Source organism: Oncorhynchus mykiss, chromosome 1 (genome assembly GCF_057628025.1).
Source record: "Oncorhynchus mykiss isolate SJ-2025 chromosome 1, ASM5762802v1, whole genome shotgun sequence".
Taxonomy (NCBI): Eukaryota; Metazoa; Chordata; class Actinopteri; order Salmoniformes; family Salmonidae; genus Oncorhynchus; species Oncorhynchus mykiss.
Window position 1 is genome coordinate 69,584,237 of NC_143022.1, and position 25,959 is coordinate 69,610,195.

A 25,959-nucleotide genomic window follows, 5' to 3' on the forward strand; every position below is an offset into this window, starting at 1 on the left:
CCTCCTCATCATTGTCTTATGCTGAGGGCAGCATCACAGCCATAGGCTAGGCTACGTGATTTTGTGTGGATAGCATACCTGAATATTGAGCCAACCAAATTGTGGTCAGTCTAAAATAAAATCGGTTGGCTCGTCCCCTTGTGTGTTGGCCTTAATGTGCTTATCGAAGGAGTCTTGAGCCTCCTTGGCAGTGGAAAAAACATCTGCGTTGTATTCTCGAAGGTCAAAATGAGTTTTGCATGGCGGATGAAGCCGCATCTCAGGTTTAGCTTGCGTAGCTGGGATCTCACCTCGTTGTAGCTCGCCCTCTTTTCAGCAGTTCAGCACTCAGATCTGGGTAGATGCTGAGCCTCTTCTTTGCATAGGTCAGAGCCCCCGAATCCGTTGTGAGGCGAACAATTTGTTGTTTGACTTCAAAACTGTGGATTTGTACAATCATAGACAAAAGATCCGTTCTGGAGAGGACTCGTACGTACGGTGCACAATGTTTATCAGCGGCATGGGACCCAGTTTCTCCTGCCCAAACAGTTCATAGAAAAGATTGCTCATGAAGGAAGTTGGGTTGCCCGCTTCCACACCAGTTTCAAGTCCTGTGACCCCCACATTTAATTTATTTTTTGAGTTATTCTGTTTTAATTTTTAGGAAATGTATTTCAGGTCATGGAGTCGCCCTTCTGTCACATTGGCCACTGTCTCTAAACTTTCCACTTTAGTTGAGTAGGTATCCACTTTAGCAGTGCAAGAGCAGTGCAAGAGATTCATTTATTGGTTTTTAATTGCAAGTCGAAGGCAGAGGTAATGTTGTCACGATCAATTTCTCGGATAGTAGTGGCCAACTCCTTCTGTTGTCGGGTGTTAAGAGCCGCCATGTTCCCATAGGTGAATTGTGAATGGACAGAATATGCCAGCTACTGGAGCGAAACAGACCTGCTATTGTTCCTTGTAATACAGTAAATGTCCCACACCTTAATGTGATGTTATATGTAAACAATTATTTTGAAAATATTTATTTTGCAAAAGAAAAGCCACGCATTTCAATGCATGCCACCGGAACCGGATTTGACAGATTTTAAGAATATCCGATTCGTTGAATATGCACCAATCCGGCGTCCTCCTCCTATCCTCCACAATATGCTTCCATTTGACCTCTTTATCGCATCTATTAGATTAGCAAACATATACTGCATGTATTGTAGTCATACCATAAGATACCATAAATGATCTGAATAACCTAAAAACTGATAAGGAGACAGATGTTAGTTAGAAGGTTTCATCCTTATTGTCTGGTCCTGGATCTCGTGTTGCTTGTGCAGTCTCTGTGGTTACAAGCATCTTCAGCATCAAGGAGTCAACCTGTTGAGGCCCTGAAGGATTGGATATTACAACACTCATGAGTTCAAAGTAAACAGGTCAAATTGGACACACCCTGTACTTGTAAAGCAGACTGCTGAGACACCCTGTGGCCATCTGCAGAGTGCACTATGCAATTACAGGCTTACAACAAAGGGTTTCTACATACACATGGGTTACGGATGTAACCTTGGTAGAGTGTTTGGTTGCCAAACCACCTATGGGGAACTCCTTCCCTTCACCCGATGTGATTGAGATACTTAATATCAAAATATGTTTACAGTCACGCCACACCCTTACTGTACCCATGTGACCTGTCACTATAAAAGGCTGTGTGGTATGACATACTGTCTATTACGTCACTCAAACCTCACGGAGGTGGAGGAACGACATGAAAGCTTGGCGACCCGATACTCAGAGCACCAAGGTTACATCCGTAACCCAACGCTCTCTTTCTTTTTCGTTGTTGCAGCAAGAGAAGCACTCAATGCCCTAACCGGACAAGTGTATGCCACTCACAACTCTCCTGTGAGAAGTGGGGAGGCAGGTGAAATGCCGCTATGATTAAGGGCTGGTTAGCATGTGATGATGAAAGCACCTTAAGTAAGAAGGCTGGATTTGGCCGAAGCACTGCCTGAGATCCAACTTCTGCTAAAGTGAGACATGAAGGATGGGTAGAAGGTGCATGTGATTATCTAACACGCTTGGCTGAAACAATAGCCAATAGAAAGGCAGTCTTGACTGAGAGCTCATTAATCTCAAGTGAAGACAGGGGCTCAAATGGTGAAAGTAGGACAACATCTAACTCCCATAAGGGTACTGAAGGAGCCTTGGGGGGCTGTAGCCTGTGGGCTACTTTCATGAATTGTGATACTAGAGGGTGTGCCTATGGTGATGCATCAATGTAGATGGGACTCTTCTGTAGCCATAACCTGGAGGAAATCAAAATGACAGAAATTGGGCAGGAAGATGGCGATTCCGCATGGTCGACACACCACTTCCTGAACACATTCCACTTGTAGGAATACAGGGTTAGCACAGAGGATGCCCTGGCTGCCTGAACTGTATCAATTAAGGAGGGCAACCCTGCAGCTACAAGGCGGTCACACTCAGGTGCCACTCCCACAACTTCAGTATGCTGGGTTTGGGGTGCCAATGCTTGCCATTCGCTTGTGACAGGAGGTCCACTCGAAGAGGGAGTCCCCATGGTGGGAGGTTGTCAGCTGTACAAGGTCTGAAAACCAAGTAGAATTGACGCACTCTCAAGACTGATCTTCCAAGACCTGACGGAGCAAGGAAATTGGTGGAAACACATACAGCAGCCCACTTGGCCATCTGTGTAATAGGGTATTGACTCCAATTGGGCCTGCCGGACCATTTGTGGAGAACCACATAGGAACATGGGTTGAGTCTTGCAATGCGAACAGATCAGTGGTGGCCTTTCCAAATTGCGCCCAGATCATCTCCACTACTGTAGGATGTATCCTCCAGTCTGACGGAAGAGGGTCTCCTCTGGAGAGGTCTGCTGCCTGATTCTCCACCCCAAGCAGGTGTTCTGAGGGATGTAAGGTGTCTGTTTGCCCAAAGCAGTAGCTCCCTTGCTACCTGGTGCAGTTCCATGGACCTCAGTCCGCTCTGGCGGTTGATGTTTGCAATCACGGTTGTGGTGTCTGTCCGTATCAGTACATGTTGTCCTCTCAGTACTGGGAGGAAGTGCCGGAGTGAAAAGGTCAACCGCCTTGAGCTCCAGTACGATGATGTGAGCCGTTTTCCATGGTGCTGACCATACACCACGGGCCCCTGACTGGTTCAAGACTGCTCCCAATCCCTGTAGGGAGGCGTCTATGGTCAAAGTCACCCGGTTGTGAACTGCAACTAGAAGCACTCCACTGGGAGTTTGAAGTGCTAGGCGCCACCATTGTTTTGTTCTCCAGCAACTCATTGATGTTATCAGCTTTTTGTGTTTCTCCCTTCTGGGACACAGATAGTGTCTGTTGTACATCTGCTCTATTGGCCGAATGTGGAGCAAGCCCAATGGTACAACATGGACTGCAGCAGCTAGGAGGGCTAGTAGCCTCTGACTCGTCTTGTGACGTCACCTGTTTTCTCAGTTTGAATGTTGAAAGACAATTAGTCAAAGATGCCACTATTTCTGGAGAGTGTTGCTCGCATGACTTGAGTGTCCAGTGTCAAGCCCAGGAAGTGCACACACTGGGACCAGAGAAGTCTTTTCCAAGTGCCTTGTTAGTCCCAATTCAGAGAGGTGATCTGAGACCATGGATGCGTGTGCCAAAGCTTGGCTTTGCGACCCTCCCTATATTAGCCAATTATGTAAGTAGTTCAGGAAGCTGACTCCTGCTTGGGGAGGTGGGTCTAGCGCTGCGCTTATGCACTTTGTGAAAGTGTGAGGGGCAAGTGAAAGGCTGAAGGGTAGAAAATGAAATTATGTGTCTTTCAGGTCCACTGTGGTGAACCAATCTTCCTGGTTGTACAAACTGAAGGATGGTTTTGATTGTTAGCATTTTGAAGGGCTGAAAGATGACGATTCAGGCACTCTAGTTCCAGGACCGGACGGAGGTCTCCGCCCTTTTCTGGCACCAGAAAATAGATTGAGTAGAATCAGAATTAGTTTTGTTGCGCTGGTTCTACCTCTTCAATTGCATGCTTTTTAAAGGAGATTACTGAGTGTTTGCTTTTGAGCAAGGTTGCAAGCTGTTGTTTTCAAGACACCCCTGAAACGTGGGGATCGCTACCAAAATTGTAGTCCATAGCCTTGTGTTAGAGTGCGTAACCATTGACCTTTTCCAGCTCAGGACCGAGGCTCTGCGTGCTTTGGTGCAGAGGGGACACAGCTTGCATATGGTTCGCCTCTGCCTCTTGGGTGACGCTGTGCTCCACCTCTTCGGTAGGGCTGAGAGTGTCTGTTCCTCCACTCCTGAGTAGGTGCAGCGTGAGTCTGATCCTGGCTTCTTGGCATTCCAGTTGGGGCCCTGGGACTGGAGTAATGGTTTGCTGGCTGATGCATTCTAGGATTTGGAATGGGGCGCTGAAGCGTCATCTGTGCTTCTCTGTCCTCCTTAGACACTTGGAGGAGGTGGGCCGCAGCTCCTACTGATAGGTCAGTATTGCTGCTGAATTGCTAAGCCTAGCGACTGAAGTAGTGTTGTCATGTGCCCTGCATAGGAAGCGATCAGATGCCCTGCATCATTTGTTAGTCTGAACTGTGACTGAGCGAAGCAGGCATAACAAGCGAAGCAAATTATTTGTCCATACAGGGGAAAATGGGCAAAACTATTCTCATCTGCACCGTGAACTGTAGCTAAGCGCATATGCTTGGAATGGCAGGGGTTCTGTCATTTGGGAGGGCTGAGAGAGGGCTGATATGGGTAGGTCTATGAGACGCCATCAGAGGGCTGATAGAGGTAGGTCTAAGAGTCCAGGTAGCGGACTGAGAGTAACTATGTAGAACACCTCAAGATAAAAACGTAATATTCAATATCGGTAAGTTAGACTAAATATTAGCACTACACAATCTGGTGGGTGATAACCTTCAATCTGGATAACAACACAAAACAAATCTTAAGACTAGAGAAATGTATCGACAAATACTACGAAAACAAGCAACACCCAAACATGACGGAGAGTAAGACAAGGGAACCTATTTCAAAAATGAAAACGTGACTCTTCTACAGACTCAGACAATTTAATATTTTCACCACCGGGAATGGTAAAGGTTGAAACCGATCTGCTAAAAATCAATAAATGACAAACTGGGCATACTTGAACTAGTCAGAGAGGATATAAAAGAGTTGAAGGCAATTCTCTAGATGAGTGTCGAAAAAGCTGCGACATTGGAGAAAGACACAAACAAGCTAAAAGAGACAGTCAATGAGATTGAAACTGATGTTAATGAACTTAAAAAGGAGGACATATTTCTGAGAGAAGCTTTACTTGACATACAGACTAGAGCCATGAGAGATAATCTGGTATTTACAGGTATCCAAGAGAAAGAAGGAGAAGTTCCTGAATGTGTAGTTAGAGAGTTCCTCCTTACAGCGCTTCAGATCCCACGCGAAGCTGTCGACAAAATCCAACTAGAACGTGTACACCGTTTCGGACAGAGGGTAGAGGTATGAATGCCCAATGGTTGCCAAATTTGCTTTCTTTAAAGATAAAATAATGGTTAAAAGCCTGGGTAAAAGACTTGCTGGCACAAAAATTGGCATGAATGACCAGTTCCGAAAGGAATTTGCAGAACGGCATACAATTCTGTATCCAATAACTAATTGGAACACAAAAGCACTAATTCAACATGATAAAGATAAAAACTCAGTAAACAGAAGGCACAGAATGTGTGGGAGGTGTGGTGTGTGTTTTTTTGGTGTTTGGGAAAGTGTGGTGTTGAGTGAGAAAGGAAATGGTTGCATATCCCAGAACCAATGTATTGCTCTGAGCGGGGATTGTGAGAGAGCTTTCAATGTTGTTCAGATGAGGGATATCATTTTTATACATCTTATTTATTTATTTATTGTTATATCATGGTGGAAAAGTGTTTTAAAATAAATTATACATCTAATCAATTTATTTATGATCCTATATTGATGGAACAGTCCACAACCCTATACTCTAAGACACCCACCTGAATGACCCAGATACTAAGGAGAAGTCTAACCGTTTTATGGGCCTGCTGTAAGCGGCCTGTATGCAGTCAATATGTGGTCGGAGACCTAGAGCAGCACTGCCCCCTCAAGATTCTGAGCCTGCTTGGCAGGGCTGGTCCTGCAAAGCCAAAGCCCCCTAAAGGGAGAGCATAATATACAAGGAAATTCTCAAAGCTTCTAATGAGAACCTTGACGACCTTGTACCTAGCCGGTGGGGATTCCGGTGGGGTGCCCCTAACCAGGCAGTGGCAGTTCTGGCTGCAGTAACACATGGGGAGGGGGTCACACTCAGACATTCAGAAAGGGGGCATATTATTGTGGCCCTGGTGGCACAAAATCAAAGGTCTGACTGCATGGAGATGCTTGGGAAAATGGTCACTACGGGGGACCATGTTGTGGGTGTTTCAGGGAATATGGTCACTACGGGAGACCGTGTTGTGGATGTTTCAGGGGAAGGGGGTATATCTGACCTCCATCATCTAGGACGTGACAATGGTTAATAAAATCTCCCCATTTCTGCCCATTTTTTTGACACAGTTTTGCAGGCCATCTCATTCAGCTGCAGCTGTATATGCATTCGTAAATCAAGACCTTTCTTTTGCCTACATTACTAGAAATATTAATAGCTAATTATGGAAAATAAGAAACAGGATTAATTTATATATATATATATATATATATATATATATATATATATATATTTATATATATTATTTTTTTTATATGGCTACATATAATACAAATGGAGGTGAGGGCGATGGAAATGCATTTGGCGGTTGATCTACTTCTGTTCTGTGAGTGGCACTGTGTGCTCTTTTCGAATGATGGATCCCAGTCTCTTCAGGGCAATGGGATACGGCGGGGTCTGGGGTGGTCTGCCGGGCATTGGGATGAGGAGGGCTTTTAGCGGGTGGAATAGTGGGGGCCAATTGGAGGTTTACTTAGTAGCAATACAAATATCATGGTACAACTATATAGACACTCAATCATCATATTACTTTTTAATGATACGTTTACAAACATATATTTTGATAAAGTGAATTGAAAGTTGTGTCTCATTATGGTAAGTGGTGAAATAAGTATAGCCAGTTATAATTGTAATGGCCTAGCAGATAATAAGAAAAGACGATCAGTATTTACCTGGCTAAAAGAGAAGGAATATAATATATATAGCGTTTACAGGAAACTCATTCAACAGTTTTAGATGAAGTTTTGTGGGAAAAGGACTGGGGGGAGGTGAAATATATTTCTCCCATGGGCAAAGGGGTGATGGTATTAATTAATAGTAATTCTAATCCAAATGTGCAAATTGTCCAAACAGATCATCAAGGTAGATGGATTATTTTAAATGTTATTGGACAGTTAACAGATATGGCTTATTAACTTATACAGTCCAAATAATGATGACCCACGTTTCTTTGAAAAAATATATAAGAATTTATCAACTCTACAAGCAACACTAGAATCCATTATTATGGTGGGAGATTTTTATACGATTTTAAATACCACTATGGAGTGTAGGGGAAATCACACTACAAACTATCCCCCTCAGGCACTTAAGGAAATCATGAATGTCATGGATATATTGGAATTAGTGGATATATGGAGGCTTAAATACCCTGACCTAGTGAGATACACATGGCGGAGGCTTAATCAAGCCTCGTCGTCTAGATTACTTTCTTATGTCATTCTCTCTGGCACCAAAAGTTTAAAAAGTGTTGATAGGGGACAGAATGCGGTCGGATCATCACATAATTGGCATATATATTACTCTTATAGAATTTCCACGTGGGCGAGGATATTGGAAATTTAAGCAAAGCCTACGAGATGATAAATCGTTTAGAACTAGGACAGAAGAATTTCTAACTGAATTTTTTTAGACATAACATAGGTACAGCAGATCCCCCTATTGTATGGGACACTTTTAAATGTGCCTTTAAAAGCAATGCAATTCAGTACTCATCTATAAAACAAAATACATTTAGATCAAAAGAGTCCATATTAAAGAGTCATTCTCTCTGGCACCAAAAGTAAATATATCATTGATTCTGTGCCTCTATAATACAGTATTTATTTGAAGGACTAACAGAACAGATAGATAGCAATAAATACTGTACCATAGAGGCACATAAGTTAGAGGAAAAACAAGAAGAAATGTAGGAACTTATTCAAGAAAGATCCAGTGCAATATATATATATTTTTTAAATAAAGCGAACTGGATGGAATATGGGGGAAAATGCAACAAATTATTTTTCAATCTTCAATAAAGAAATGCTACCAATTTTTTTTTATCAAAACAAATGATGGAGTCAAGCATGATTCACCTAATGATATTTTGAAAGAGGAAGAAAAGTACTTTAAGAATATGTTTTCGTTGCAGTCTCCTCCATCTCCACTAACCGAAGCACCGCCACTGGAGTCGCTGGTGCGCGATGAGACAAGGATATCCCTACCGGCCAAACCCTCCCTAACCCGGGCGACGCTAGGCCAATTGTGCGGTCGCGGCCGGTTACGACAGAGCCTGGGCGCGAACCCAGTCGCTGGTGGCACAGCTGGCACTGCAGTACAGTGCCCTTAACCACTGCACCACCCGGGAGGCATTATTAGCATGTTTTAACCACTCCTATACAGTGAGGGAAAAAAGTATTTGATCCCCTGCTGATTTTGTACGTTTGCCCACTGACAAAGAAATGATCAGTCTATAATTTTAATGGTAGGTTTATTTGAGACCCTCCCTAACCCGGGCGACGCTAGGCCAATTGTGCGGTCGCGGCCGCTTACGACAGAGCCTGGGCGCGAACCCAGTCGCTGGTGGCACAGCTGGCACTGCAGTACAGCGCCCTTAACCTCTGCACCACCCGGGAGGCATTATTAGCATGTTTTAACCACTCCTATACAGCGAGGGAAAAAAGTATTTGATCCCCTGCTGATTTTGTACGTTTGCCCACTGACAAAGAAATGATCAGTCTATAATTTTAATGGTAGGTTTATTTGAGACAGAATAACAACAACAAAAATCCAGAAAAACGCATGTCAAAAATGTTATAAATTGATTTGCATTTTAATGAGGGAAATAAGTATTTGACCCCTCTGCAAAACATGACTTAGTACTTGGTGGCAAAACCCTTGTTGGCAATCACAGAGGTCAGATGTTTCTTGTAGTTGGCCACCAGGTTTGCACACATCTCAGGAGGGATTTTGTCCCACTCCTCCTTGCGGATCTTCTCCAAGTCATTAAGGTTTCGAGGCTGACGTTTGGCAACTCGAACCTTCAGCTCCCTCCACAGATTTTCTATGGGATTAAGGTCTGGAGACTGGCTAGGCCACTCCAGGACCTTAATGTGCTTCTTCTTGAGCCACTCCTTTTTTGCCTTGGCCGTGTGTTTTTGGGTCATTGTCATGCTGGAATACCCATCCACAACCCATTTTCAATGCCCTGGCTGAGGGAAGGAGGTTCTCACCCAACATTTGGCGGTACATGGCCCCGTCCATCGTCCCTTTGATGCGGTGAAGTTGTCCTGTCCACTTAGCAGAAAAACACCCCCAAAGCATAATGTTTTCACCTCCATGTTTGACTGTGGGGATGGTGTTCTTGGGGTCATAGGCAACATTCCTCCTCCTCCAAACACGGCGAGTTGAGTTAATGCCAAAGAGCTCCATTTTGGTCTCATCTGACCACAAAACTTTCACCCAGTTGTCCTCTGAATCATTCAGATGTTCAAATAAACCTACCATTAAAATTATAGACTGATCATTTCTTTGTCAGTGGGCAAACATACAAAATTAGCAGGGGATCAAATACTTTTTTCCCTCACTGTATAAATGGTAGATTATTGGACACGCAACAAGGTCTGATTTCATCATTACTGAAACAGGACCCAAGTGGTATATATAAAGATAGAGTCCATTTAAAAAACTGGATGCCTCTTACACTTCAGTGTTGTTATGCAAAAATCCTAGCTAAATGCTTGGCGCATATAATTAAAGAGGTATTGTCAGATATGATTCATCCTAATCAGACAGGGTTTTTACATGGACGATACATTGGAGATAATATAAGACAAGTACTGGAACCAATAGAATACTATGAAATATCGGGGACACCAGCCTGGTTTTCATAGCTGATTTTGAAAAGGATTTTGATAAAGTATGACTGGAATTTATACATAAATGCCTAGAATATTTCAATTTTGGGGAACCTCTTATAAAATGGGTTAAAGTTATGTATAGTAACCCTAGGTGTAAAATAGTAAATAATGGCTACATCTCAGAAATGTTTAAACTGTCTAGAGGAGTAAAACAAGGTTTTCCACTATCGGCATATCTATTTATTAATGCTATCGAAATGTTAGTTTTTAAAATTAGATCCAACAATAATATTAAGGGATTAGAAATCCGTGGCATAAATACGGTCTCATAATAGGTCTCATAATATGCTGATGATTCATGTTTTATTTTAAAACCACAACTAGAATCCCTCCACGGCCTCACAGAGGATCTAGATACTTTTGCTAACCTCTCTGGATTAAAACCAAATTATGATAAGTGTAATATACTACTAATTGGATCACAAAAAAAATTAGCAAATTTTACATTACTGTGTAGTTTAGCAATAAAATGGTCTGGCGGGGATGTGGACATACTCGGTATAAAAATCCCAAAATAAAGAAATGATCTCACTCCAATACATTTTTATAGAAAGTTAGCAAAAATAGATAAGATTTTACTACAATGGAAAGGAAAATACCTGACTATTTGTGGAAAAATCACCCTGATTTACTCTTTAGTCATATCACAGTTTACCTATTTGCTCATGGTTTTGCCTACACCTAGTGACCTTCAATTTTATTTGGAATGGCAAGCCAGACAAAATTGAAAGGGCCTATTTATATAACGAATATGAATTCGGAGGTCAGAAATGATGAAATATTAAAGCATTAGACTAAAGGCATCAGTCATAGAAAAGTTATACTTAAATCCAAACTGGTTCTCTAGTAAATTGGTAGGAATGTCTCATCCTATGTTCAAGAATGGCCTTTTTCCCTTTATTCAGATTACAACTGTTCCCTTTCGGTTGTTTGACAAGGAAATAATCTTCAAAATATCGTTATTTTTTAAACAAGCCTTAGAAAGTTGGTTGCAATTTCAGTTTAATACACCTGAAAATACAGAACAAATAATCCAACAAATATGTGGTTAAACTCAAATATACTAATTGATAAAACAAATAAAAAAATTGGATGAAATGTTTAAAAAAGGTATAATGTTAGTGAATAATATCATAAATAGGACTGGTGGAGTTATGTCACACATGCAGCTAACACAGACATATGGAAATGTCTGCTCTACCCAAAATTACAACCAACTAATTGCAGCATTACCACAAAAATGGAAGAGGCAGAAGTAGAAGGGGTAAAAAAAGTAAGGAACTGTATTAAAGAACATAAATGGTTAAAGAAAACTGTAATAAATAAAAACATATACCAATTTCATTTAAGGACCAAAAAATGGACAGCTGTGCCATATAAATTGCAAAATAGTTGGGAAGAGATTTTCGATGTACTCATTCCATGGCACATGGCTTATATATATATATATATATATATATATGTGTGACACGCAAAACAACGGCAGATTCAAATTTGAATTTTTCCATTTAAATTACTATACAAAATTCTTGCAACCAATAGAATGTTATATATACAGTGCCTTGCGAAAGTATTCAGCCCCCTTGAACTTTGCGACCTTTTGCCACATTTCAGGCTTCAAACATAAAGATATAAAACTGTATTTTTTTGTGAAAAATCAACAACAAGTGGGACACAATCATGAAGTGGAACGACATTTATTGGATATTTCAAACTTTTTTAACAAATCAAAAACTGAAAAATTGGGCGTGCAAAATTATTCAGCCCCTTTACTTTCAGTGCAGCAAACTCTCTCCAGAAGTTCAGTGAGGATCTCTGAATGATCCAATGTTGACCTAAATGACTAATGATGATAAATACAATCCACCTGTGTGTAATCAAGTCTCCGTATAAATGCACCTGCACTGTGATAGTCTCAGAGGTCCGTTAAAAGCGCAGAGAGCATCATGAAGAACAAGGAACACACCAGGCAGGTCCGAGATACTGTTGTGAAGAAGTTTAAAGCCGGATTTGGATACAAAAAGATTTCCCAAGCTTTAAACATCCCAAGGAGCACTGTGCAAGCGATAATATTGAAATGGAAGGAGTATCAGACCACTGCAAATCTACCAAGACCTGGCCGTCCCTCTAAACTTTCAGCTCATACAAGGAGAAGACTGATCAGAGATGCAGCCAAGAGGCCCATGATCACTCTGGATGAACTGCAGAGATCTACAGCTGAGGTGGGAGACTCTGTCCATAGGACAACAATCAGTCGTATATTGCACAAATCTGGCCTTTATGGAAGAGTGGCAAGAAGAAAGCCATTTCTTAAAGATATCCATAAAAAGTGTTGTTTAAAGTTTGCCACAAGCCACCTGGGGGACACACCAAACATGTGGAAGAAGGTGCTCTGGTCAGATGAAACCAAAATTGATCTTTTTGGCAACAATGCAAAACGTTATGTTTGGCGTAAAAGCAACACAGCTGAACACACCATCCCCACTGTCAAACATGGTGGCGGCAGCATCATGGTTTGGGCCTGCTTTTCTTCAGCAGGGACAGGGAAGATGGTTAAAATTGATGGGAAGACAGATGGAGCCAAATACAGGACCATTCTGGAAGAAAACCTGATGGAGTCTGCAAAAGACCTGAGACTGGGACGGAGATTTGTCTTCCAACAAGACAATGATCCAAAACATAAAGCAAAATCTACAATGGAATGGTTCAAAAATAAGCATATCCAGGTGTTAGAATGGCCAAGTCAAAGTCCAGACCTGAATCCAATCGAGAATCTGTGGAAAGAACTGAAAACTGCTGTTCACAAATGCTCTCCATCCAACCTCACTGAGCTCGAGCTGTTTTGCAAGGAGGAATGGGAAAAAATTTCAGTCTCTCGATGTGCAAAACTGATAGAGACATACCCCAAGCGACTTACAGCTGTAATCGCAGCAAGAGGTGGCGCTACAAAGTATTAACTTAAGGGGGCTGAATAATTTTGCACGCCCAATTTTTCAGTTTTTGACTTGTTAAAAAAGTTTGAAATATCCAATAAATGTCGTTCCACTTCATGATTGTGTCCCACTTGTTGTTGATTCTTCACAAAAAAATACAGTTTTATATCTTTATGTTTGAAGCCTGAAATGTGGCAAAAGGTCGCAAAGTTCAAGGGGGCCGAATACTTTCGCAAGGCACTGTATATGGGGGATACAATCTTCCCAGCTCTGCAGATTTTGCTGTGAGGAGGCAGAGTCATTAGATAATTTATTTTGGTATTGTCCATATGTAGCTCGTTTTTGGTCACAGGTCCAGGAATGGCTGAAAAATTGCAAAATTTACCTAGAACTAACGCTGCAGATAGCAATACTGGGTGATTTGAAAAGCCATAGTCAATCAATCAATAATATAATAATTATTTTTGCAAAAATGTTTATCTTGAATTTACAATCTGTAGAAGCTATGAGAGTAGAAAGGTTCAGTACTTTAAAGAAGCATCACAGCACAGTTGAAAAATATATGGCAAATAGAAATCCAGAATGGATGGTGTTAAGAGATAGATGGGAGGGGTTGAATGGAGCTGAAGGGTGGGACTAATAACAAGATAACCAATGTAAAACATACGGGGTCTGTAAAATGTATATAGGTTCAGAAATGTTGTGAAATAGCACAGTTACAAATAGAAATCAAACTGGATGGACATCAGAAATAGAGGAAGGACTAAAAACAAACAAAATATAACTATTATACAATAGATTGTGTCTGTAAAATGTGTATAATATTGATTATTAGTTTACTCCAATTGAGGGAAGGGTGGTATGGTTTGCGGGGAATAATAAAGGTATATTCTAAACAAAAAAGTATGTATGTATGTATGTATATATATATATATATATATATATATAATGTATGTGTATGCATATGGTTATATTCATGTTTATGTATGCATATGGATATGTACGTGTATGTATATGGATATATATATTTACCAAAAAAGGATAAGGGGGTTTGGAAATGATGCAGACAATTACATTGTTGGAAGCATCCATATTTCCGCAATATTAAGCTGATCCACCCATTTAAAAAAAAGAGCATTGGAGCTCACGCACAAAGTATTTAAACAACAGTATGGATGTCTCAGTCTTTGAAGAACTGAATCCATCAAACTTGGATGTGGACGCCATGGCAGTAAGTATATGTTCCACGTTGAGGTTCTTGTTTGCCCTCTTAAACATTCCGACAACATTCCGATATTTTCTGGTCGACCGTCATCCGATTCAACAAGGTTGGGGTTGGGTTTGGTACCGGCGGGGGAAGTCTGGCAAGTAGCTTTTCGAGGGCATACTCAATGGTTGCCATACGACTGTGTGTTGAGATTTGTGCCCAAGCGCGGATGAGCGCTGAGGTTTATTGGGCGGCGGATCACAATGGGAGTGAGACCTGTCATTAGACCTGGAGCGTTTGGAATGATCATTCATCTATGTAGCAGACTCATCTGATGAGAATCCAGAGGTCGAGATTTCAATGCTCTTGGTTTGAATTTCTGACAGTGAGTACAAGAGCTGCTACTCTGTGCTGCCCCTTGAACATGTTCAGCTCCCAAGCAAAGAATGCAAAGTGTGTGCTCATCTGAGGCTGGGAGTTGTTTTTCACAAGGTTGACATGAGTGGAACAACATCCCGTGTACAGCACTGAATCAGTTTACAAAGAAAGGGTTTTCACATAAGAGAAGTATGTTCCAAGAAAAAGGTAACTGTTGGCTCTGACCCAACGTGCTTCGGGGGCGAGACTCCCGCCTAAATATGTATCAAGGTATATAGTCAAGCGTGGACTGTCAGTCTCGGCGTTGGTGGACTCAGTCAAGTGACGACCGGTAGCCTACATCAACACTGAGCTCCGTGATCACAAGCTAGGGAGTGGTAATGCTGGATCAACGGGCTGGTGTGGAAGTCAAGCGGGGACTGGCATGACACCGCGAGTCAACAAGCGCCAACAGGTACAACAAGCTAACTAGCTACGGTAACTATGTGTGGCTAATTTAGCTAGCTAGCTACGAGCTAACTTCTGAGGTAACGGGATAGACCCTAAACTAATTAGCGTACTAGCTAGTATGGAAAAGCACGACAAAAAGCAATACAAGTTAGTGATTATGGGCAGGCACAATAACAAGAGTAGGTCATTCCGTAAGAAAATAATTAGAAGGGAATTAATAGTTATCTCGTAATGTAAAACACAAAGGTGAGAATTAAAAAAATACAGTATGTCACGCCACACAGCCTTTTATAGTGGCAGGTCACATGGGTACAGTAAGGGTGTGGCGTGACTGTAAACATCTCAATCACATCGCGTGAAGGGGATGGAGTTCCCCATAGGTCGTTTGGCGACCCGTTACGAAAACTAAAGATAACCAAGATGCCTTAAACCAGTGATACCTCACCTGTATGGTGGCGCTTCGACGGGCTCTGACCCAGTGCTTTCTGCTGCCTTCACAGTCACACCACAGCCCACACCTGCACAGAGACAAAATAACGCAATCTGTCAGCTATGGACAGACAGGAGACAGTGAAACATAGCTATACTTTAGCACAGAAATACACAGAAGAAACAGGCACAGGGACAGGTTATCATAGTAGGCCTCAAAGAAATAGAACTAGTGAAGTGCGGTCTGACTGGGTCAAAGACTAAACAAAGAGTAAAGTCCATGGATTCTAATTATATGGTAGAGCTTCTCTTATTTGAATGATAGAGCCATTCATGATGTCAGTTCAAATGACTACATCATGTGTAAAGACTATTAATCCAAATATGCACTCCCTCTGGATTTGAACGGACTTTACTCTTTGTTTAGTCTTTGACCCAGTCAGACTGCACTAGACTAGTTATCGGGTCTGTCTTAGTGTATAGTCCCTGTATAGAAGGTTCTTTACGAGGTCAACATAATACTGACATGAGCTGGTCTGGGACTGGATCAGTTGATGGATCAGGGCCTGCAGGTTCTTCATGTCTGCCCTCAGGGCACTGAGGTCCTGGCTCTGCTGGGTCTGGTCCACCTGGAGCCTCTGCAGAGTCTGCAGGTGTTCCCCCTGCACAGGGAATGAGAAGCGCCTCTCCCTAGGAGAGACAGGAAGAGAGAGATCTTGACACAAGCCTGGAAATATTCCACAATACAGCATAGTTGTTCCATACTCCTAAAGTCAGGTAAAAGAGAGGCAGTGCTGTGCCTACCCTGAGGCCCTGTCACTCTCATCAGGTCGTCCTTGTTCGGGGGGATTCACTTCTTTTTGGATCTCCAGGAACTCATCTAGTGTCTCCTGAAGTCGGAAACAGGTAAAAAAGAGAAACAAGCCCTCTACCTCCCTAAACTAAACCAACCCGCAGGCAGACACAGATATATAAAGACATACAGTTCAAACGCAGGTGTTAAAGATGAATGTCCCATCCCGTCACCTTGATCTGAGTGGTGATCGTCTTCAGCTCAGCGTGCCGCTTTGAGTCAGTTCTGATGTCATCATCGTATAACTCCCCAAGAGGGGCACAGAAGCGGTGGATGTGCTGGTCGTCATAGAAACGGCAGAGACGGGGCATGGATTCCTCCACCTGCAGGATAATGGCTGCTTGCTGCATTACTGCATTGGCCAGTGCATTGTCATACACCCTGACAGAAGAGATACATACTGATGCTGAGAGTGACAGATGCATTCTGAGTCATATGTTTGTTTGTAGATAAACACGCAAACCTGGCGTAGACAAACAATATACAGTACTTGAGCGCACACGAGTGTAAGCTGTAAAGGCTGATCAGCACACTACTGATCTGCTAGTTCGCCAAATATCATTTTAGCAGCCCGTACCTTTGGAAGGTGTCCGACAGAAGGGCAATCATCAGGTTGACACACAGAATGGAGGACAGAGCCAGAAAGGTACCACAGAGGAAGTGGGCCATGATCGAGTCCACTTCCACCATGGCGTTAAACTCATACTCGTCCACCAGAGTGATGCGGTACAGGCTGTAGAGCAGCTGGGGTACAGTCCGCATACTGGGTATTGACGCCTGACCTGGGGAGGACAGGTCGCAGACAGACCGTAAATACAGTTGTTTGTGTATTTTGTATCATACCAGGACAGCTGCAGTAGCATATGCCATGTCATATTGTGGGTATGTTTCATAAAATATGCATGATCTTATGGTTTGTTTCCCAACGTACCTCCAAATATAATCCAGAAGGCACACGCGTAAGGGATAAAGATCTCTGCATATAGGAAGAGGAAACGTAGCACATCCCCCACAATCTTCCCCAGCATGACAATGAAAGGACCCATAACCCTGTACAGAATGAGGATCAAAGGTTGTGGTATTGGTGTAACGCTGTTGAATTTTCAGACGCAATGGCTCTAAGATCTGCTGTATGAGTTCAATGTGGGTTAGTATTTGGCTACTTTATGTTTGGAAATATCCAGACATGCTGTTCTAAAAAATGTGTATTTTGGATATGAGAGCCATGTCCATATGGGGGCCTATGAGCTCTAGTTCCTTCGTTGTCACTACGGGGGGGGAACACCTGTGGCGCCCTATTCATGTGTTGTTGTCATGGAACCTGATAACTCCAGGTGTACCTATAGGGACGCTGACCAGGTGTCATTATTATCGTTGAGCTTCCCCATGAACACAATGCACTGTTCGCGGGGAAGCTCAGGCTTTTGGGTTTAGTTTCAGTTGTGTTTTTTCTTTCTTTTTTTCTTCAGAACCTATTGTTCCTTTCCATGATCCATTGGGTACCAGAGAACAGTCATCAGTGGCGGGGAAGGGAAGTAAAGATTCATTATTCTCCACCACAAGATTGGTGATCTAAAATGAACGAATGCCTTGCACTTCCTCAGTAAGACAAGTAAGAAATTAAAAAAGATCCCTAAAAGAGGACTCTTCAGTGGTTGGTCAGTCTGATCACCTGAAGGCTCGGACGTGTTTCATCAGCCGGAGCCAGAGGAAGATGATGACCACAGCGAAGAGGCGCAGGCTGTAGTCCCGCAGTGTTCCTCCAAGCAAGAAGATGTCTGCCACATGGATCCCGAACACAGCCATCAGCAGTATGTACACCAGCCAATCAAAGATGTTCCTGTGACACAGCCAAATGAGATCCCATCGTCTGCTTGCCAGTTAGGTAATGGAAGAGCATTATTAAAGGGCCAGAGTTACAACATATCCATATGAGATGTACTGTATCATATATAACACAAATGTGTTTACCAGGGGTCTTGTAAGTAGTTTCCCTTCATGCGGTGGATCAACTTGATTTGCTCTTCCAAGAAATGTTTTTCCTTTGAAGCAGGAAGACAATTTTCTTTTAAAGAAGATGTCAATTTGCACATTCTCAATGGGGATTACAACAACCTGTAGCCTTACAAATGGCATACTGCCAAAATAATGTATTGGGGTCAGGAGGACTTTTCCTTAGATCTTAAAATAAATGTATTTAGTTTGTTTAAGCCTAGATCAGGTCTAGAAACTTCACTAAAGATGTGTGTCTGTGTGTGTCTCCTGGGTAAGAAAAGGTGCTGTACCTCGGGCCACATTGGGTGTGTGCAGCGCAGGTCATCGTTGGTGCGATGCTCACACCAACTCTGCCAGCTCCTTAGCTTCCTGCTGGAGCCTATCATCTCTGCCACTTCCCGGCCCACCTCCACCACTGTTAGCCCCAGAGCTACCACCACCCCAAACACACGCCACCAGTCCTGCAGGTGAATATACTTTTTATATTTAGATTTGTTTATTTGGATCCTCATTAGCTGTTACAATCACAACAGCTACTCTTCCCGGGGTCCACAATGACTTCATCAATGTCCAAACATCTGTATGACCTGTGACATACTTCTGACCTTCATATTCAGATGATTTCATATGGATCTAAATGAAGGACTGAAATGTGTGTGAATCTTAAAACATCACACTTTTAATGTAATATCTATCTATATATACAGTTGAAGTCGGAAGTTTACATACACTTAGGTTGGAGTCATTAAAACTCATTTTTCAACCACAGAGATGAATGTACTTTTTGTGCGAAAAGTGCAAATCAATCCCAGAACAACAGCAAAGGACCTTTGTTTTGGTGCTGGGGTAAACAGGTACAAAAGTATCTATATCCACAGTAAAACGAGTCCTTTATCGACATAACCTGAAAGGCTGCTCAGCAAGGAAGAAGCCACTGCTCCAAAACCGCTATAAAAAAAGCCAGAGTACGGTTTGCAACTGCACATGGGGACAAAGATTGTACTTTTTGGAGAAATGTCCTCTGGTCTGATGAAACAAAAATAGAACTGCTGGGCCATAATGACCATCGCTATGTTTGGAGGAAAAAGGGGGAGGCTTGCAAACCGAAGAACACCATCCCAACCGTGAAGCACAGGGGTGGCAGCATCATGTTGTGGGGGAGATTTGCTGCAGGAGGGACTGGTGCTCTTCACAAAATAGATGGCATCAAGAGGGAGGAAAATTATGTGGATATATTGAAGCAACATCTCAAGACATCAGTCAAGATGTTAAAGCTTGGTCGCAAATGGGTCTTCCAAATGGACAATGACCCCAAGCATACTTCCAAAGTTGTGGCAAAATGGTTTAAAGACAACGAAGTCAAGGTATTGGAGTGGCCATCACAAAGCCAATCCCATTGAAAATGTGTGGGCAGAACTGAAAAAGCGTGTGCGAGCAAGGAGGCCTACAAACCTGACTCAGTTACACCAGCTCTGTCAGGAGGAATGAGCCAAAATTCACCCAACTTATTGTGGAAAGCTTGTGGAAGGCTACCCAAAACGTTTGACCCAAGTTAAACATTTTAAAGGCAATGATACCAAATACTAATTGAGTGTATGTAAACTTCTGACCCACTGGGAATGTGATGAAAGAAATAAAAGCTGAAATAAATCATTCTCTCTACTATTATTCTGACATTTCACATTCTTAAAATAAAGTGGTGATCCTAACTGGGGATTTTGCGGAGGATTAAATGTCAGGAATTGTGAAAAACTGAGTTTAAATGTATTTGGCTAAGGTGTATGTAAACTTCCGACTTCAACTGTGTGTGTATATATATATATATGTTCCCTCTGTCCTTCACTTTCTCACCTCAGGGAAAACATAAGGCTCCTCGGTTCGGATGACAGACACAGAGATGGCCACGGTCGTCCAGGAGACTATAAACAGGAAGTTAAGGAGTAGGAGTATCCAAGCCCCCAACCTACAGAGACACCAGTTTACTATTCAGAGTGAAATACTGAGCCACCATTCAGTACTGTATTAACAGTAGATACCTTCGGCTACGTGTCTAACTGGTTAGGGCCTATGGTATATTTAATTTATGACAGAGCATGAGACTGGAAGGAGGAAGAGGGGTGACAGAGCCCAATCTGGCAGGAGTGACACACCTGCCACTCCTGTCTGGCAAAAGTCTCTCTCATGAACTGACCTGCCATATAGTTTCCACTTGACAGTGATGAGCTTCAGAACCACAGGGTGCATGATGAGATCCAACTTCCCCTGGTGTACTATGAACTCCAACTGTGGCGAGAGAGAGAGAGACAGACAGACAGAGAGAGAACAATTCTCAGGGAAAATTCATGATCAAATTAGTTGACTTAGTTTTCATCCATTATCACTTGATTTGCTTGTTTAGCCTTAAAGAGTGGGACATACTGGTGATGTAGGCTCACTGGCAACACCCTCTGGAAGACAAAAAAATTGAAATGAGAGATCACACAAGTTTAAAAAAAATAGTTTTCTGTTGCACGGTTTGACCCACTGAGTTAGGTGGTTAAACAGAGTGTATTTTTATTAGTGGGAGCATTGGCCATATAGGACATTTTGTTCTGTGTAAATAGAATATATATTTTTTTTCAGACTATACCTTGTGAGCCCTGTCCGGGTGGATTCTGCTTGCAGGGTGGCTCTGGCTCCAGCAGGTGAAGGTAGTAGAACTGCTGCCTGGTCATCCGGTCAGTCACATGGAACTGGTTCAGAGCCAAATGAGCCTGACAAGACCAAAGAGAGCTGAACAATACTATAGGATGACCACATACAGAACCCACTCTATGACAACAACTAGCACATTGTCAGGACAAACTATACAATTGGAGCATGTACTGCAGTATGGCGACTCATTTGGTCAGTGACCATCCAACCCATATTTACCACTGAGGTCATCTTGTCAATCATGGCGGTGATGCAAAGCTGACCATCAGAGTCCTTTACCCCAGCATCAGCCCCTAGTTCCATTAGTGTCCGTGCAGCCTCACTCCTGTCTGAAAACACACAGGAGTACAACAAAAGAAGCATAATCAAGTACAGCAATAACTGTGTAATGTGCAATTGAGCTATTTGTAAGGTGAGGTGGAGGGTACATTTCCATGTGTGTTTGGACAATAAAGTTGTGTTTTATTCTATTCTAATACAAAGTATGGAGTGTGAAATGCGCACCCAGAGGCAAGTAAAGGTATGAACCTAGGTTGGCAGCCAGTTGTAGAGGGGTTCTCCTTTTGTAGTCTCGTGCGGAGATGTCTGCCCCATACTGCAGCAGCACCTTGACTGCCCCCACCGCGTCATTCTTAGCAGCGTAGTGCAGAGGTGTCTGATGATCCATGTTGGTCTGAGCACCAATGTCGGCTAGACAGGACATGCATGTGTGAGCTACAGTACAAGACACATTCAAATCCCTCACCTACAGAACACACAAGTGACACAGACACAATTGACCTCTGACCTTTCCTCTCCAACAAGAAGTGGATCATCTCCTCGTAGTCCAGAGCTGCGGCAACGTGCAGGGGCGTGACCCCGTAGGAGTCAGGACGCAGAACATCAGCCCCCCTGTCCAGGAAGAAACGCATCACGTCCACGTTCCACGCCCTCGAGATCTAGAACCAGGCAGAGGAGCCCATTTGAACACACAGTGGCTTCACTCACAACGATGCTGCCACAACAGAAGGTCTTTGAGCCATTTGATGACGTGTGAAGACTTCAGTCTCACCTCATGCAAGACAGTTTGTCCGTATCGGTCCGTTGAGTTGGGGTCGGCTCCATCTGCGATTACATCACTCAGGTACTGAAGGTCCACCTATGACCAAACCGGATTATTGACTGTATGAATCATCACCAGCCTTCAAATCAGACCACATCTAATCTATATATCTTACATCTATCTATACCTTTAGCCCCATTTTACAACGTAAATGCCATCCACCCCTCACCTCATCAGTGTCCTGATTGCTGGAAGCCAGATCTCTGAAATGGTCTAGCAGTCTTTTATTGAGGTGGAAGCTTTTGTCTCCTCCATCTATGACATCTTCATCCAAGGCCAGGCCTTTGTACATGGTCTCAAATAATTCCCCTTTAAACAAGAAGGTGATCACATAGCCTGATAGAGTGCAGAGTATTTGAAGTCTTATCTAGGTGTACCTTGAGTTTGGCGTTTTATCTGCAATGGTACCTGTGGGTTTTCTCTTCACACACTGACGGCAGACTCGTTTCCAGCGGCTGCAGGTGTAAGACGCCCACTGGGCTGCTGCCTTCGCAGCACTGGACACAGATGTCCTCGAGATCGCACTTCCAACAACTGGCTGCTGTTCAGACTGCAGTGACACGCATACATCACACTACAGTACATAGAACTGCATCATAGCATGTACTCAAATGTCCAATTCTGAAATATATCACCCAGTAAGAAGTATAGTAACCCACTACTCTCTAATCATACACAGTTTGGAGCCTAGTAACCATTGAAAATGTATTGAGAGGGTTTCCGATTACTCCAGAAATGGAAAAATATCAACAGATAACGACATTGAGAGAGACTGGTAAACTTCAAAGTGCCATTTTCTCCTCACCTGGTTGACAACTCCATCGGTCATCTCCATCTCCATGGCAGGGTTGTAACGGCCAGAGGCACTAACCCGGTTCAGTCTCCTCATCCTGCCGTGTTCCAGGCCTGAAGGCTTCTCTGTAAACAATTAACTACACAGCTCCAATATGACTGCGACCAGCCTACCAGTGTAGGTACGGTAACTCTACAATGAGCCGCTATTTCCAAACAAAGGCTTTCACTCAAAACACAGGGAGTTGGTATATTCCGGTAGACTCTGAACCTGCTAAAGCCGTGTGATCCAGAGAGATGAGAAGTGGATTGTTGTTAGGCGGATATCAGGTAAAAGGAAAGTCTTTCTGCAGGCCCCAGTCACTGTTTTTCCTTCCAGCTGTTTGTTTACTAGTGAGCTACCTGCAGTACTGTACCTGAACAATATGGTACATTCTGACTCATGTGCTTGTTACACAACAGCCTTTATGTCAAAGTTAACAATGATGACACTGACAAAGCAATGGTCCTATCTTCTAATGTTTAACAGCTTTGGAGTTTGTCTGAGCTGTTAAGACATGTTGGAGAAACTGTGGACATGTTTATGGCTTCTTATCAGCTTACGTGTGTGCTCAGTACAGATGTATTGTGGCTTGTTACGGTACATATAATCACCAAGTGGCCCCACTCTTGACAAACCAGTTTCATGCCTAGATATAGGATTCCAATGGTCTTTTCATATGATTTTTTTATCTTAGCTAAGGCATCCAAAATGACAACACCATGACTTGGCCATATGCAGCGACAGCTCAGAGTTGGACAGGACGTGGTTGCCATAACAATGTGATTGACAGGTGCCACAATAATGTCATAAGAAGGGTGGTGTGTTCGAAAAGCTAAAGTCCACTCTAGGGCAACAAAGCAGGTGGGGGAAAAAAAAGACTAACAGACCATTAAGTAACAAAGACTAAAAGAGTGGTCAGTTGATAAAGCAAGACGCTTGCAACGCCAGGACAGTGGGTTCAATTCCCGTGACGACTCGTATGTCAAATGTACGCACACATGACTTGTAAGTCAGCTAAACGGGATATATTATATAAAACACAGACAACATTGTATTCTTTATAACAAGGTTGTGATGTACAATGGACACAGAGACAACATTTGACAAGAAGGAAAAAATGAAGTGTAAATCCTTTATATTGTCCAGTTAAAGCCGGACAACCATTGTGCATTTATCTAATGTGACTGAAGGCAAATGAGGTCACTGATTAAGAGATTGTGATAGGTCAGGGCACAGCTTTATTGAGTCTTTTAAACACATGATTGATTTTGCGTTCCAGTCACAGGCACGTATTCCTGAGTGGCGGCAGGGCCTTTCTGAGGTCTCAGAGTCAGCCAAACCAGTGGTTGCCCATACACTCCCTGTTCCACTCCACACGACAGATCCAGCACCACTCAAACTTACACTGGGCACGGGGACACACCATGTGCATACAGCCACCTGGGAACACAGTATAAAAACACAACTTTATAGACAGGCAAACAGGAGAAGAGAAGACTAAGCTTGGGAAAAGGACAATGTATGAAAGGATGGCATTTGAAATCTATTATACAGTATTGTTCCCACTGCGGAGGGAGGGGGGCGGGGTTAAGGGGTTGGAGAAATAAAGGGCATATCGAAAACAATGTAGATATAGAACATATACAGTACCAGTCAAAAGTTTTAGAATACCTACTCATTCAATGGTTTTTCTTTATTTTTTCTATTTTACTTTCATTGTAGAAAAGTGAAGACATCAAAACTATGAAATAACACATATGGAATCATACAGTATCCAAAAAAGTGTTAAACAAATATATTTTTTATTTGAGATTCTTCAAATAGCCACCCATTGCCTTGATGACAGCTTACACAGCCTGGAGATGTGTTGGGTCATTGTCCTGTTGAAAAACAAATTATAGTCCCATTAAGCCCAAACTAGATGGGATGGCGTATCGCTGCAGAATGCTGTGGCAGCCATACTGGTTAAGTGTGCCTTGAATTCTAAATAAATCACACAGTTTCACCAGCAAAGCACCACCACACCATAACACCTCCTCCTCCATGCTCTTCGGTGGGAAATACACTTACGGAGATCATCCGTTCATCCACACTGTGTCTCACAAAGACATGGCGGCTGGAACCAAAAAGCTCCAATTTGGAATCCAGACCAAAGGACAAATTTCCACCGGTCTAATGTCCATTGCTCATGTTTCTTGGCCCAAGCAAGCCTCATCTTCTTATTGGTGTCCATTAGTAGTGGTTTCTTTGCAGCAATTTCATCATGAAGGCCTGATTCACCCAGTCTACTCTGAACAGTTGATGTTGAGATGTGTCTCTTACTTGAACTCTGAAGCATTTATTTGAGCTGCAATTTCGGAGGCTCGTAACTCTGATGAATTTCTCCTCTACAGCAGAGGTAACTCTGGGTCTTCCATTCCTGTGGAGTTCCTCATGAGAGCCAGTTTCATCATAGCGCTTGATGGTTTTTGTGACTGCACTTGAAGAAACTTTCAAAGTTCTTGAAATGTTCCGGATTGACTGACCTTCATGACTTAAAGTAATGATGGACTGTTTGCTAATTTGAGCTGTTCTTGCCTTAATATGGACTTGGTCTTTTACCAAATAGGGCTATCTTCTGTATACCCCCCCCCCCCCCCCCCCCCACCTTGTCACAACACAACTGATTGGCTCAAACACATTAAGAAGGAAAGAAATTCCACAATTTAGTTTTAAAGAAGGCACACCTGTTAATTGAAATGAATTCCAGGTGACAACCTCATGAAGCTGATTGACAGAATGCCAATCAAGTGCAAAGCTGGTTATTTGAAGAATCTCAAATATAAAATATATTTTGATTTGTTTAACACTTTTTTGGTTACTACATGATTCCATATGTGTTATTTCATCATGTTGATGTCTTCCCTATTATTCTACAATGTAG

The 25,959-nt window shown here is 42.6% G+C and overlaps 2 protein-coding genes across 5 annotated transcripts in view; both read right to left on the reverse strand.

Moving 5' to 3' along the window:
• Nucleotides 1–972: 972 nt before the first annotated feature.
• On the reverse strand, nt 973–24,193 carry LOC110527220 (uncharacterized). Of its 4 annotated transcripts, none has more exons than XR_016496633.1 (21): nt 23,007–24,193; nt 22,610–22,751; nt 22,371–22,510; nt 22,151–22,237; nt 21,887–22,037; nt 21,628–21,789; nt 21,319–21,428; nt 21,035–21,158; nt 20,824–20,852; nt 20,597–20,688; nt 20,257–20,368; nt 18,696–18,866; nt 18,382–18,452; nt 18,083–18,250; nt 17,342–17,460; nt 16,988–17,192; nt 16,584–16,733; nt 16,362–16,447; nt 16,084–16,247; nt 15,574–15,646; nt 973–1,364 (listed from the first exon to the last, which is right to left on the reverse strand). XR_016496633.1 is itself a non-coding variant. In XM_021608393.3 (21 exons), the coding sequence occupies exons 1-21, from the start codon at nt 23,088–23,090 to the stop codon at nt 1,349–1,351; spliced, it is 2,514 nt and encodes an 837-aa protein (XP_021464068.2). In that variant the 5' UTR covers nt 23,091–24,193; the 3' UTR covers nt 973–1,348. The 4 variants fall into 4 exon arrangements, 2 of the variants coding, with proteins under 2 accessions (XP_021464068.2, XP_021464062.2); XR_005052557.2 differs by having other exon boundaries at nt 21,604–21,789; XM_021608393.3 differs by having other exon boundaries at nt 16,584–16,791.
• Nucleotides 24,194–24,254: 61 nt separating this feature from the next.
• Nucleotides 24,255–25,959, reverse strand: part of prkn (parkin RBR E3 ubiquitin protein ligase) — a 99,485-nt gene continuing 97,780 nt past the window's right edge. The window contains exon 12 of the mRNA XM_021608414.3: nt 24,255–24,476. Within this exon, the coding sequence (XP_021464089.2) occupies nt 24,367–24,476 (110 nt within the window). The 3' untranslated portion in view covers nt 24,255–24,366. The remainder of the gene's footprint in view (nt 24,477–25,959) is intronic.